Source organism: Oxyura jamaicensis, chromosome 2 (assembly GCF_011077185.1).
Source record: "Oxyura jamaicensis isolate SHBP4307 breed ruddy duck chromosome 2, BPBGC_Ojam_1.0, whole genome shotgun sequence".
Taxonomy (NCBI): Eukaryota; Metazoa; Chordata; class Aves; order Anseriformes; family Anatidae; genus Oxyura; species Oxyura jamaicensis.
Genome location: NC_048894.1, coordinates 14529975 through 14543663, shown reverse-complemented (window position 1 = coordinate 14543663; position 13689 = coordinate 14529975). Strand labels below are relative to the sequence as shown.

Genomic DNA, 13689 nt, shown 5'->3' with positions numbered 1-13689 from the left:
TTTTTTTTTTTTTTTTTTTTTTTTTTTTTTTTTTTTTAAGTAAAATTGAATCAGTTAATACCCATCAGATTTTGGCAGCAAAACAGAATTTCTACCACCATAAATCAATTAATTGTAAGTATGAACAGAAATATATTGAAATCAATACCTTATTAAGAAAAAAAGAAATCTACACAGGGAATTTATAATAATCCTTGTTAGCAATCTAGTAAATGTCTGGTCAGGCTGCATGATTGTGGGGAGACTACTTCTCACATTAACATGTAATGCAAACCTAGCAAAAATCAATGGTTTGAGCTTCCAGATCCAACCGTCCAAGTCCAGAACAAGCCCCACGTGTGCTGTGCTTCAGTAGAGGCTGGGGGAAGTTACCACACAGGCAGTGCTCGGTGGAGCGGGAGGCCTCGGTTTGCTTTGACTCGTGAGCAAGCTGTGACAACCCTTCTTCTCTTTCAGGGTATTTTCTTATCATCTTCTGCCCTCGGGGACATTCCTGATAGAGTTTCAGGAAGACATCGCCGGTCCTTTCCCAGGCATTTCAAAATTTCCCCATTCTGACGGGAGATTTTCCAGTGTCAATCTCTGATAAGCTTCTGTGGTCATCCCAGCAGTGGACAGCCTGGCAGAATATGAACCACGGTGGTCTTGGAAAGTTGCCTTCTCTGGACTTTGTCAGCCGCAGAAGTGATATATCTGCCATAATCACCACTGCCTGTAATAAGTTCAGCAACATTAACTGCACTGGCCCTACACTCGGAGTCAGAATCATCAATGCTCTCCTCCCACCTCCCTGATTGTGGCTTCACGTCCTTAACAGCATCACTGGCACAGGTAGGTAGTTCATGATACTCATACATCACAGACCTGCACAACGGTTTTGGAAGCACGCTGCCCTAACTGAGACTGACTCTAGCCAAGCCTGCATACTTTTAGTAAGACCTCCGTGCAAAAATATTTACAAGTTCAAGATTCCTCTTTTCCACTGAGATCGCAAGTCCCCCATCTCTGTTAAGCTTCAGCTTACAATAGTAGCAGTAACAGACAAACACCAGAAAAACATTTTCCAGGCTCAGCAGCAACACTTGAGAAAGGTGTTTGAAAGAACCGTGAAGTGGGTACGTACATATGTACGCATGCATACCTCCCCCCCAACCTTTAATTTCTGCAGAGGGAGCCAACATTCCCCACTCTGAATGACGTTCAAAGCTTTTGCGAATAAGATTACTCTCACTAACTGTGTGTTTGTTATTTATTTCTGTTAAAAGTATTTGCTCCGTGAAGTATGATTTATAGCCATAATGAAACCCACAGCCCAAATCAGCATCCTTTCCACCAAATTTATAAGTTATTTATAAATTATTTAACATTCATGTTCAAGCCAAGTTTAACCACATAAGAGCAACATAGAGCAATACTGAGGCATGCCATTAAAGCAAGCTGCTAAGCACTCCCCTAACTGCACAACTCTCAACGTGCTCCGGGGATCAGGCTGGTGTCAAGCTACCCAAAATCACCAGTTCTTCCAGTTCCTTCATGTAGATGTTTTCTACTCTGATTCATATATCTTAGGCGAAACTGGACACTTAAAAATAAAAATAAGGGTATTTAGATCAGTGAGATTCAAGCAGTCCATGCAATATCCTTTCAGTACACCAAATGCATCACACAGCCACCCTGCGGCTGGGCAGCCCCTGCTAGAAACCCTCCCTGCTGCTCTCCAGTGGCACTTGTGTACCTGTGTGATTCAAAAGAAGCAAAGTGTGGGTCACGTCCCCAAAATTATGCCTGGCATTTTTATAACACCCCAGGCTGGCTCAAGGAAAAGATCTGGCTTACCTCTGTAAAAGTTTCACCTTATTAAATGTGCAAGTGGCACGCTCTGGGACTTGCCCTGTGAGCAATATAATGTGAGTGACACATTCCCTGCAACCCACCTGCACGTGCAACATTCATTGTTAAGCCTGATTTCTTTACTGCTCACTCAAAAGGAAGGAACGATGGAATTAGGATGCACGTCCTACACATGACCCACGGCAACTTTGGAATTTTACTGCTTCCAGCACTATTTCTTCCATAATGCACACATTGAATGTCCTGGCACACCCACATAATAACTTCCCCCACTGAAGCAACCGCTCGCTCGTAATAACAACCTACGGCTGGAAGCTCACAGAGTACAATCGCTAACAATATCTCCCTTGTAAAATAGCAATCACCGCCCATTTGTCCTGTGTCAGAGAGTCTCTAGACTTCTGCAAGAACATGGCCTTGAGAACACTGCCGAGTGATTTGATCCCAGCCCTCGCTGCTCAGCTCACTGATGCAGGAGCTGTTCTCTGCTGCACGCAGCTGGGTAGTGTGTGCCTGAAGCACCTGGAGATTTGCAGGCCCTTGTCTGAACCCATGATCGTCTCATTCTCATTGCTGTGAGGCTGGCTGCTGGGACACTCGTAGCAGTTCTAACAAATGCAAATGAACTTACAACTTTATTTTTTTTTCCCCTGAAGCAGACAGGAGAACTGAACTGCTCAGGACCAGTGCAGAATCAAAGCTTCTTGCATTAGTGAAAAGGAGGACCATGTTTCAAAACAAAGGCAAGAACTACCGTTGGAATTAAAAACCAAAACAGTGCAGAAAAGGAGCATCTGCGACACTGATGTTCAGACAATCCTGAGAATCTAATTCCAAGCTCCTGTCATATCCTAAGTGTGCTGCCAACAATTTGTGAGCTATAAAAACCCTACCTAAAATCAGTGTACAAGATACCACTGCAGAGACACAAGTCATCCCATGACGCACAGCAAAAGCAGCTGAGTTGCATACACTGCTGCCTCACATATTTAGGACAGAATAAGTCCTGACGCTAAAGCTTGAGCTACATCAGATGCTGTGGAGCACCTGCTGTCACAGCAGCACAGTGCTGATCTGCAGCCACCACTTCCTCCAGTCTGCGTTCTTAGAAGCAGAACACAGAATATTGTTACTCATGAACAATAAACGTCAAAAAGAAAATCTACATTTCCCCCCAAACAATTAAAAAAAATACCTGTTTATTATATTCTTCCACAGAAATAGCTTAATATTTCTTTGAGTACATGTGTGTGTTAAATAATAATATTTTTATAATGGTAGCAACGTTTACAAAGACATGAACAACACCTCACTTACCAGCTAGTTTATTCAGTAGTTCTCTCAGCTAAACCCTGCTTACAGTACAGCTAAACGTTAGCTATAAAAACTTAGCTAAAAAACAGTTTAATTTTATTCTGTAACTGCATAAGCAAGAACTTCCAGAAAAAAAAATCTATGACTAATTGAATACAGGTTGTAAATTAAAAGTACCCTGTCTATCCAAGAGGGTGAGAAATAGATGAAAGAGAGCAGCTGAAATCTTGTTCATTCTAATTGCCAAGATACTCCAGGGTTCTACTTAATTTATAGCTTCTTAATTCTCCTTTTACATTAAGGGTTAGAGAAAATTTCAAGATAAGTGTAAATGCTCAAAGTCATATTCACAGATCCACAGACTTAATCCTGAAATTCAGCCAACAATAGCAATTATAGTAAGTGAAAAAAAAATCAAAAATATGAGAGGATCATTTTTTAAAGATCACATTAGGGGAAAGGGCTATCCTCAGACCCTATGATACTAGTTTGTTGTATTATAGTTAACAAAAAGACAAGAGCACAGATCTATATGTTCGATGCTTGACCCTAAAATAGGAAATTCTGTGAACTTTGTGGATAATTTAATCAAACTCAGATGGACCCTAGCTGGCTTACTTTCAAGCTCACTTGCTTGAATGACCATCACCCACAAGGAGGTGGCCACCTCCAGCACCTATCGCACTCAATAGAAAGACACCAACTAGAAAGTGGCTGTGGGCCAGTGCATCAGAGCGACTAAACGGAGCGAGACTAAACAGACAAGGAAGCTGCTCGGATTGCAACAGAACATTTAAGGAACAAGCTCAAGCTACATCATGATGCCATATATAAAAATATGTAAAATGGATATAAAATGTACATGTAAATGATTTTTCATAAATAAATACATAGACTGAAGAAATGAAGAAAGGAGTATGTATGGGTGGTAGCAACAGAAATTCCATATTTACAACTTATCTTAAAAATAGCTTCAGTTTACGAGAATATATACCAGTATCCTTGATATAACAAAACAAATATACATATAATCTGCTAAATAGATTTTTCTCTGATGCGTTACTGATGAGACCATTGTCGTCTGCCAAATCATCCACATATTTCATTAGAATAAAGAGCTATAGAAGAAACATGCATTAGTTGATTAATGAAAAAACACAAAAATTGATTGAGACAGAAGAAGTTCAGCAGCATTATGTTCCTTAATAGAAAAAAGACCATCATTAAAAATTAACAAATGGTAAGTGTCTTGAGCTACTCCATCAGTGCCTTCTGTCTTCAACGCATGTTCTTTTCCCTGTAGTAGCAACAGTGCTCACACACACACAACCTAACACTACTCACAGGATTTTGCAATGACTTGTGTATTCTTTCTCACCCTCCTGTGTCAGCAAAATTGTAGGATTTATATTGCAAAAGATTATTGTGACACACACAAACATTCTGTTGCTAAAATAAAATTTAATAAGCATAAACAACAGTTCAACATAGCACACAAACAAAAATCACCCTGGCTCGTGATGACTTGAGTGTTTATAAGCCTTCTTTTAGATGCAAAATTGTGCAAGTGCTATTTTTAAAAATATCCTTTTAAGTGCAAACATTTACATACTTGCAGTGTATTTCAAGCAATAGCCAGTTGTCACATCTAATCAAATTAGTGGATAAAACTCCACTTGTTAGGAGGGACAACAGAAGAAGCTGGAGTGACTCAGCAGCATCACTGTCCTGCGGTGATAACAGAAGCACCGACGTACAGGCAAGCAGGAGTAAGGTACCTGGCTACAGGAGCTTGTGGGCATAGTTGAACTTTTACAACTTTTCATTTTGTACAGGTTTCCTCGGTGATATTAAACCTGAGGAAACAGCAAACCTTCATGTACAACAGTCAGCAGAAACCCCCCTGTGGCAGGAAGGTTCCTGGAGAACTCAGATGTCCCAAACCAAGAAATGGGCATTACAGGACACAGATAACTCATGGGAATGGAGAAAACCTCTGGAGAGGTACACTCATATCTCTTCAGAGCAATAAAGCTTGCCTTCAAGCAATACACTCATGTGGTCAATCACTAATGCAGAAACTAAAACCAGGAGAACCAAACTATTAGCCCTCTCTGCAGTTGCCATGAGTGCATGAGTACTACACAGCACGCGAGGCTCTTCTGTGATATCACGTTCACACATTTTCTCCCTGCATCCTCTGGTTCACTTTCCAAACATCAGAAAACCACCTTTGGTGCTGTTCAGGTAGGGGTTCCAGTAGAGCTGAACAAACAAAAGCTTCCCAAAACCAGCAGCTAGGACAGCGCACACATCTCCCACACTTCGTGTGCGCCATTACCAGTCATTCCCCCAGCAACTTCCTGGAAAGATGTGGAAACAACATATGGGATTGGTAACTGGTTCCAGCCACTGAAGCTTAATCCGCCTGCCTTTGTGAGTCAATATCCCGACTTCATAGAAAGCGGGTGTAATGCCAAACCAAGAGACATGTCATGAGGTTTCATTCAATTATTTTCATAAACAGTTTTGATAACATTTCCTGAAAGGCATGACACAACAGGCAGAATATTATTCACACCAAGGCGCTCTCTTTTCACAACTTAAGCATTTGTAATATTTACTTCCAGCATAAAATGGTGGAACTTTTAAAAACAGATTTCTTTTAGGAGAGACCATCTGTTTGCAAATTTCTAAACAGAAGATAATCTTGCATTGCTTCTTGTGATTGCCTAAAAGCAGGAACCATTGACAGGTGTAATAAAATAATAATAATAATTCACCAGAAATAAGAAAAAAAAAAAAAAAAAAACAAAAAAAAACTAATCCAAACTAGAGAAGGTTGAAGGAAGTGGGGATACTTTTACAATTGTTAATATTTTAAAAACACCACCAAGACAGCAAACAAGAGATTCATCTGTTGAACGGCCAAACCAACTCAGTAAGCAATACCACAATGTACTAAAAGTCACCATAAATAACTGATTTCCATGGTGGTAAGCCAAAACCTGTTAAGCTGTGGATTGTGGCATCCTGGAAGGAATGAGGAATGAAAGAGAAAGCTTCTGTTTAGATACAACTCTGCTAGCAATCATCAATGATAGCAGCAGCCACAGAAGCACTACATGACATTTTAAGGGAAGTTTCACAACTGTCTAAGTATTTTAAAGTTTTTTTTTTTTTTTTTTTTTTTTTTTTTTGTGACAAAACTTCTTTAATATAGTACATGTCTTCCAAAATGAGAGTAGTTATTGACCACAAAGTTCCTTGCTCCAAGATTGGAGTTCACATACAAAGTATGAGCTATTTGTCATTGAAGAAAGTAACTGATAGGTGTGATACAGCCAAACTACAGTCTTTTAATAGAGAATGTGAACTTAGTGGGCAGCATCTCCTTTCTTCACTGTCATTTAATGCACTTACAAATGCTCCTGTCCCCCTTCTCAGACAGAATTTGCCACTCCAGACTGCAGCGCCCTGTTAGGTAGTCCAGCACTGGGAATACTGGGCAGTAAGTTGTTACAACAATAAATAGAAAACTGCAAATGCAAACTGCAGAAAAATAAAGTTAAGCATCACTTACAAAGTAAAGAGCAAGCTCCTGAAAAAGACTATGTGACGGCCTCCAGGATGTCAACTCATCTTTCTCACACTACATACACAGAAACTCACAGCCCTCTGCTTTGCTCTATGTAATGCTATAAAACAGGTTTTTAAAAAAAGTAATCCTACGTGCTAAGCACCAAAAGCGGCCTCCTGTTAGCAGGTGCCCCACTATTTTTGAGTCTAAAGTACAAAGTGGTTATTCTCCAACCAAAGCAATCTTTGTTTTCTGAGTTGGGTAAAATGTTCCTGCCCAGCACGCTGGGTGCCAAGGGCAGCCCTCTCGCTCTGGCTCACGCCGTGTTGAGCAGGTCACAAAACCACGTCCCCGTGCTCTTCACCAGACAACTGCTACGGTGCAACCATGCAGACCAGGATGGGGACACTTCTGCTGTATTTGCCGCACTCTACAGATTAGTTCAAAAATTGTGGGCCAATTTAGGTATTAATAATACTGCATTGTATGCCTCTAATTACCAGTGTCCACTAGGAGCGCTCACAGAGAGCGTTTAAACCGTGGCTACTCTTCAACACGATCCTGACAGCTACACTTCTAATTCCTGCTCTGTTCATTTTAATGCATTATTGTTTCAAAATACAATGCTACAAAATTGCAAATTACATCTGGCTCAAGGGCTGATTATGAGAAATACTAGCACTTCTGCCTCTGCGTGAATAACTCTGATAATAATGAGAGATTGATTGAGCTCCAAGAAGTCCAAATGATGAGAAGGGTCAATTTGAACATTTTTATTAGCTTCTTTTGTTAAATCTAACACTTTGCCAGGCCAGAGACAAATACTGCATCTGGTTACCATGATTTTTTCCAACCCTACAGAAGTACAATTTAGAAAATGGGTACTGGTCTAAAGGCAGACCTTATAAGAAATGCTAATGAAGCATAAAAAGCCATCCGTTTTACTGGCACTCGAGGCAAAAAAGAAAAAAGAAAAGTTGCAAGGGAAATTTGCTTCAACTCTTTCTTGGCAGAAAAGAAATACATATATCTATATATTGGTACAAAAAGTCTTCATTACTCCAGTTTGCAACTGAAACGCTTGCTCGAGTATATACGAGCACGGCATACTTTATGTAAACGTGAGTTGCAATACAACAGATTATTGAAGATGCTTGCTAAGCACATGCAGCAGGCAAAGAAAGGAGGACACAAATGTAATACACCAGCCAGTTAGACCAGGAAATTGCAGTAACATTACTCCAACAACTTACTCGTGCAGCCTGGCAATTACACTGTATAAAATCAGCAAAAGTCAACACAGATGCACAAAAAGTTAATCAAACTACTGACAGTTCATCCGGAACCTTCCAGAGATTAAAACTTCCCTACAGATCTCATTATCTAGAAACGTTAATATGTCAGTCAGCACTTTTTCTGTCAATTACTGAAAGTTGTGGTTGATACGAATCTCCTAGAAAATAACCTCTGTAGGGTAAATTAAGCTATAAGTGATGTCTCTGTATCTTTAGTTTTGTTCACATATTTACACTTCATAGGAAGCAGGGAAGGCACAACTGATTTTCAGTACAGGACAACAGACAATACTGTAGGATCTGTGGGACACGTCTAACGAAAATATTCCCCAAAGCCCAGATGAGCTGGCAGCTGCCATTATCTTTGAGGATGCCTATGGCAGAAAAATGCAATTCCCCTTGTTGAGCTGCAGTACCTGAGTGCAGGTGGCTGTGGGCTACATTTGAGGGTTTCCTGTCCTGTTCTGGGTTCTACAGTTTCACTTAAGTCTCTTCAGAGATGAAAAAGAATAAACTTTACTTGCAAATTATTAAAAATTAATGCCAATAGGAATCTTATGCAAGTGCACTAGAACACAACTTAATTAACTTACACTGAATGCCCCTGAGTGGTCATAAAAACAAAGGGCAAAAAATAATAGCTATGCTGTTTTGGAAGTCTGTAACAAAGACAGGGCTAAGCCAGAGGACCCAGCTTGAGCCAAGCCTCTTTTTTAGCACGCGTTAGCATGCCCCTGCTGGCTTCGCACATTTCTGCCGATTCTATCAGCCGGTACTCTGCCCAGCGGCACGAAAATTGAGTTTATATACGCAGTACCTTCCGGGTGGAAAACGAAGAGCGAGACTTCGCACCACAGTGGCAGCAGTGGAACAAAACATCTCCAGGGCGGATGCAATGAGGCTCGGGTGGATCAGCCCTGGGAAGCCAGCTTGGCAGCGAGTCCCCACAGCAGCTGGCGCAGGGGCTTGCCCAGAGCTACCTTGAGCCCTGGGGACTCCCAGCATCCTGCAGCTGCCAGTAGTCAGAGCCTGAGCTGTCTGCACGGTAACTGCAGTCGAGATAACTCTATCAGTTGCGATTTACGCTGCTGATTATTTCTGGGCCAATTTGGGAACAGAGATTTATTTCAGATTGAAAACACATACAAGCCAGGACTTGCACTGGACTAATTAAAGGCAAGAGATGTGGGGTGGTGGGGTTTGATTTGGGGTTTCAGCCCCCCTGTAAATAAGCTCCTAGCACAGAAGATCTGAGACTGGCACCAGCCCTGTATGACCTGGCATATTTGATCTTATTTGCATATGCTCAGGCACTATAAGTGAGTGACTGGGCTTATATTTGTTTAGAAAACCACAGAGATGATATTTAAAATAAAGCCAGTCGTGACATCTAAGATATGCAGCTCCCAAGGTTTTCTTCCTGAAATGAGATCAGATCTGTTTGTGCTTGGTGCTGCAGATGGCATTACAGCAATCGTCACTGCCATGTTTGTATTCTGAATGTAAAACTTATTTTTTTAATTATAGCCTAAAAAAACTTAAAAAAAATAAGTCCTGATGAAAAATGGCACCTAGTCTTCACTTTTATCTCACACAAGCTGTTTTCTTACTTTTACAGTTATAAAAGGCAAACAGAATTAGCAAAGTATTTTGAGTTCCAAAGATGATATCAGGACCCCTAGCAGTTACAGATGATAGCACTGTTGGTATCATTACCTGCTCAGCAACATCAGAGGAAAGAAATACTTTATCTGTAACACTACACATGAAACTGGTGCTTGTAGAAGCATGTTGTGTTCTCAGTTTCAGGATTTTAGCACTATGGGTTAAAGACAAAGATAGCATCTATAATAATATTGTGAAATATTTGAGATTTATTTGTGGTATGTTGCTGTTGAAATGTGTAACAGTAATTCGGCTTGCATTCTAAATATTGCTGGCACACCTGGTGTTGAATATGCTGGAAGCATTTGCAATTGGTACAAAAATGTCCTACATTCATTATTGTCATACTCAAAAATGCTGATACAGCTACAATTCTAAATGCATTTTTGTTACTAAATTCTCTTTTGCAAAACTTTGTAGAGCTAATCCACAAGCTTTGCTTCTGATTAGACATTTTCTTATGAAGTACTACCTATAGCAGCATTAACAGAAAATCTACATATATTTTCAGCCACCCAAAAATCACATCCACCTTCCAAACTAAACTCAACACCAGCATCTGGAAGCAGTAGATAGCCTATTCTTTTAGCACACAGATATTTTGTATTTCTATAGAGCAGGAAATGCCACAGAACATCAAAGCACTTGGAGACTGTAGCATGGAGAAGGTGCTATTCCATTTTTACAATGAGAAAACAGTTCTTCCTCAAAGCTAAAAGGGCCTGTCAAACTCCCAGAGACTTCTATACTGCAAGCACAAACAAGTTAGGGACTAACTTTCTGCAGCCTCCACTGTTTGCATCTCCCTGACACAGCCAAGTCTATAAAGTTAATACATCTGCTAAACTCATTATTTTTAAACATTTTTTCCTACCAATACAGCATTACTAACATATTTTCAACTTAAACTTTCAAACCCTTTAAAACAGCCATATTGATAGATGTGGCTATGTATGCTGCAAATAGTTAAGACCATCAAGTATCTCCATGAAAATACACCACATTCTTTTTCCTTTTAGGAGCTATAAGGCTGATGTCAAAAAAAGTCTTCAAAAAGTGATAGCATTTGTAGAGACTATGAATTTATCTTCTGCAGAAGTACACATTTCAAGATTTACTGTTAGTCACATCTTCAGCTAGCCAAACATACCCTGTAACACTAGTTCATGAAATGAATGTATTCCAGTAGGGTCTATTTTACAAACATCTACAGCCTTTTCTTGCACTCCTGCTTATTGTAAGCTCATACAGAAGCAGTAAAAGTTAATATGCAGAGGAACACTACATTAACTACTGAAATGTTATTGCACATCAAAAAGGTTTACTGCTACTTTGCAAACATGCTTACCTGAGTGCCATAAAACACTGACATATAATGAGTCAGATCTATTGCAGTGCCTTGCAATCAGGTCTTCACTCTCATCATGTAAAAGCATCTCCTTGATACAAGTCATTCTACACGATCTTCAAAAGAGAATTTTGTATATGATCTTCTACAAAATTTGTTAGTGTTTTGGAATTAGGGAAATACATAACAAATTGTCAGCAACAGGATAAATTGCTAAGAACTGAATACACACAATTTTGTACCTGAATACAAAGGCACCTGTTTTATTATTTTAAAAAAAAAAAAAAAAAAAAAGATTGAGCTGATGATCACTGAAAGCCTAGAAGACTGATCAGAGGAGAACCACTACATGGTTACCCTGTTCTGGTACTCCACCCTTGGCAGTTACTACTGATTACCGTCAGAGACAAAATACCACTTACCACTTATCGTCCAACCTTGAATGGCTGCATTTTACACAAAACTCTATAGAATGTGCTGAACACAAAAAGAATTAAAATGACATTTTCTCTCCCTCCAAAAGTAATATAAACCACCTTCTTTGTGACTGGCTGAACTACAAACGCTCAAGGTTTTACTTGGTATCTGTATGTGGAGATGGAAGTGAAAAATACCAGAATGAGTGCAACACAAAATTTATATTTTTAATGGAAAACCAGGTGATAGTTTCCAGTGTCACATGAAATAGTAGAAAGAAAGATTTCTGTAGACTGTTTCTTCCTCAGTTCTAAAGAAAATAATAATTTTTTCTAGCTCAGTGAATTATACTGGGTGCTATTAGGTATCATATCAGACAGTCACGTTTGGTGTCCTACTAGTTGCTAGTCCAAAACTATTTAGAGCAAGACACCTGGAAGCACAGTAAAAATCACCTGTTTAGAGGTAAATTCTTCCTTAACACTTTACACACAATGGGTGGCTCACAGTCACAAACATGTGCTTAATCGTGTTATTTCCTACATTCTTGATGGTCAAGGAACTTCAGGGCCAGCAAGTCCCGTAGGGTAATCACGTATCACAAACATCCTTTAAAATTTAAATTTTTTGTATGACAATCTGATTTTGCATACATGTTTGTGATTCATGAGGAGGATAAGTAGATGTTGATTCCGATTTTTTGTACCAGTGATTATTCAGTGAATTTTGTTCCCAACTCCTCTTACCGAGGACAAATACTTTTCACTAGGAGAGTGGTTAAGCACTGGAACAGGCTGCCGGGAGAGGCAGCCGAATCTCCATCCTTGGAGATATTTGAAACTCAATGGGGCTCGACGCTCGGCAAGCTGACAAAATGTGCAAGTTGGACTGCTGTGAGCAGGGGTTGAACCAAGCAGAGATCCCATCCTGCCAGAATCATTCTATCAGCATATTATTTTGAATGTCTGTTCAGTTCCTCCTATTTCTGCTTTTTTCTTTTTTGTTTCTTTTGTTTGTTTGCTTCTTTTTTTTCCTCTAGAAGAACTGATAAAAGGATTCAATGCAGGGGACATAGCACTTGCATACCCCATGGGTATTGTGTTTCTAATATCAGCTTATCTTCTACTCTTTCTACAAAACTTTTGTACCTCTTATTTTTCTCAGAAACGGCAACAATAACATAGAAGCCTAAATAAGCTCTCTAAATGCCTTATACCCACCCTTTTCTTACTGCATTCATGGAAATGCATGACCTCACAGACTATTTCTATTCCAGTATATATCATTTCAGAAATCATACTGACTTAAACCCATTTTACCATTCTCACTGAAGTGCTTTACAGCTCTGTATTTAATGATTATTTCTCTGCACAACAGTAAGACACGCAAAAATCTTAGCAGGGCATCAACATTCCTACACACTGTGAATCCAGATTGCTCACAAGAAGTGAAACGCAGCTGTGAGTTAGAGCTTTGTCTTTTAGAAATGGATCAGCTCTCCTGCAGCTGCCCTCTTAGGTACCTCAAGTAACTACGACGTAATATCCTGTGACATCTTCTACTGTAAAAATACTTCAAGTTACATTAATTTTCTTCAAAGAAATAGATTCCAATTCCTGTTTTTAAAAAGGATTTTCAGAAAGACTCAGCTTTAAAAACAATCTAGAGGCAAAGCATCTGTAACCTGTATCAATATACCGGTGCTATCAGTAGCAAATTAAATCCCCAAGGAACATTTCCAACAGATAATGAAACAAATGCCATTAGTGGAGCTTTTCATCTAACAGATCCTTCACTTCTGAGGACAGTATTTATTTACCGTACTTTGTTAGGGACTAACACGTTGACTAGTTAGTAGTCTTCAATTATCACATCAGGTGGAAGAAAAAATCTTATTTCTAAACGAGCTAAAACTGAAATTGACTTTGAATCTCTGAACTGTCAACAAATTCTTCTATGAAAAGGCTTGCTTTACAGAGATTATAAAGTAGGTGTCATCCTTGACACTTGCATTCTATATTCATACTCGAGGCCTGGAAGAGAAACGCTGCAGAGCGCCAGGAAGGATCTTGGAGGGCTCAGCTGTCATGCTGCATGCCTCCCTCACTTGCTTTGCAGTCAGATACGGTGCTGTAGATGTCAAAGGTTCTCTATTTAAACTCACTGACAAGCAAAGGAAGAATACTGGGAGAATATGTTAGCAGCTACTATGAACTTGT

The 13689-nt window shown here is 39.6% G+C and overlaps 1 protein-coding gene across 29 annotated transcripts in view; it reads right to left on the bottom strand.

Moving 5' to 3' along the window:
* PARD3 (par-3 family cell polarity regulator) overlaps positions 1-13689 on the bottom strand; it is a 444355-nt gene that overhangs the window by 121559 nt on the left and 309107 nt on the right. The window contains exon 23 of one of the 29 annotated variants that reach the window (XM_035319173.1): positions 52-712. The exons of the other annotated variants lie outside the window; for them this stretch is intronic. Within the exon in view, the coding sequence (XP_035175064.1) occupies positions 703-712 (10 nt within the window). The 3' untranslated portion in view covers positions 52-702. Of the gene's footprint in view, positions 1-51; positions 713-13689 lie in introns of those variants that run through there. 29 annotated transcript variants of the gene reach the window in all.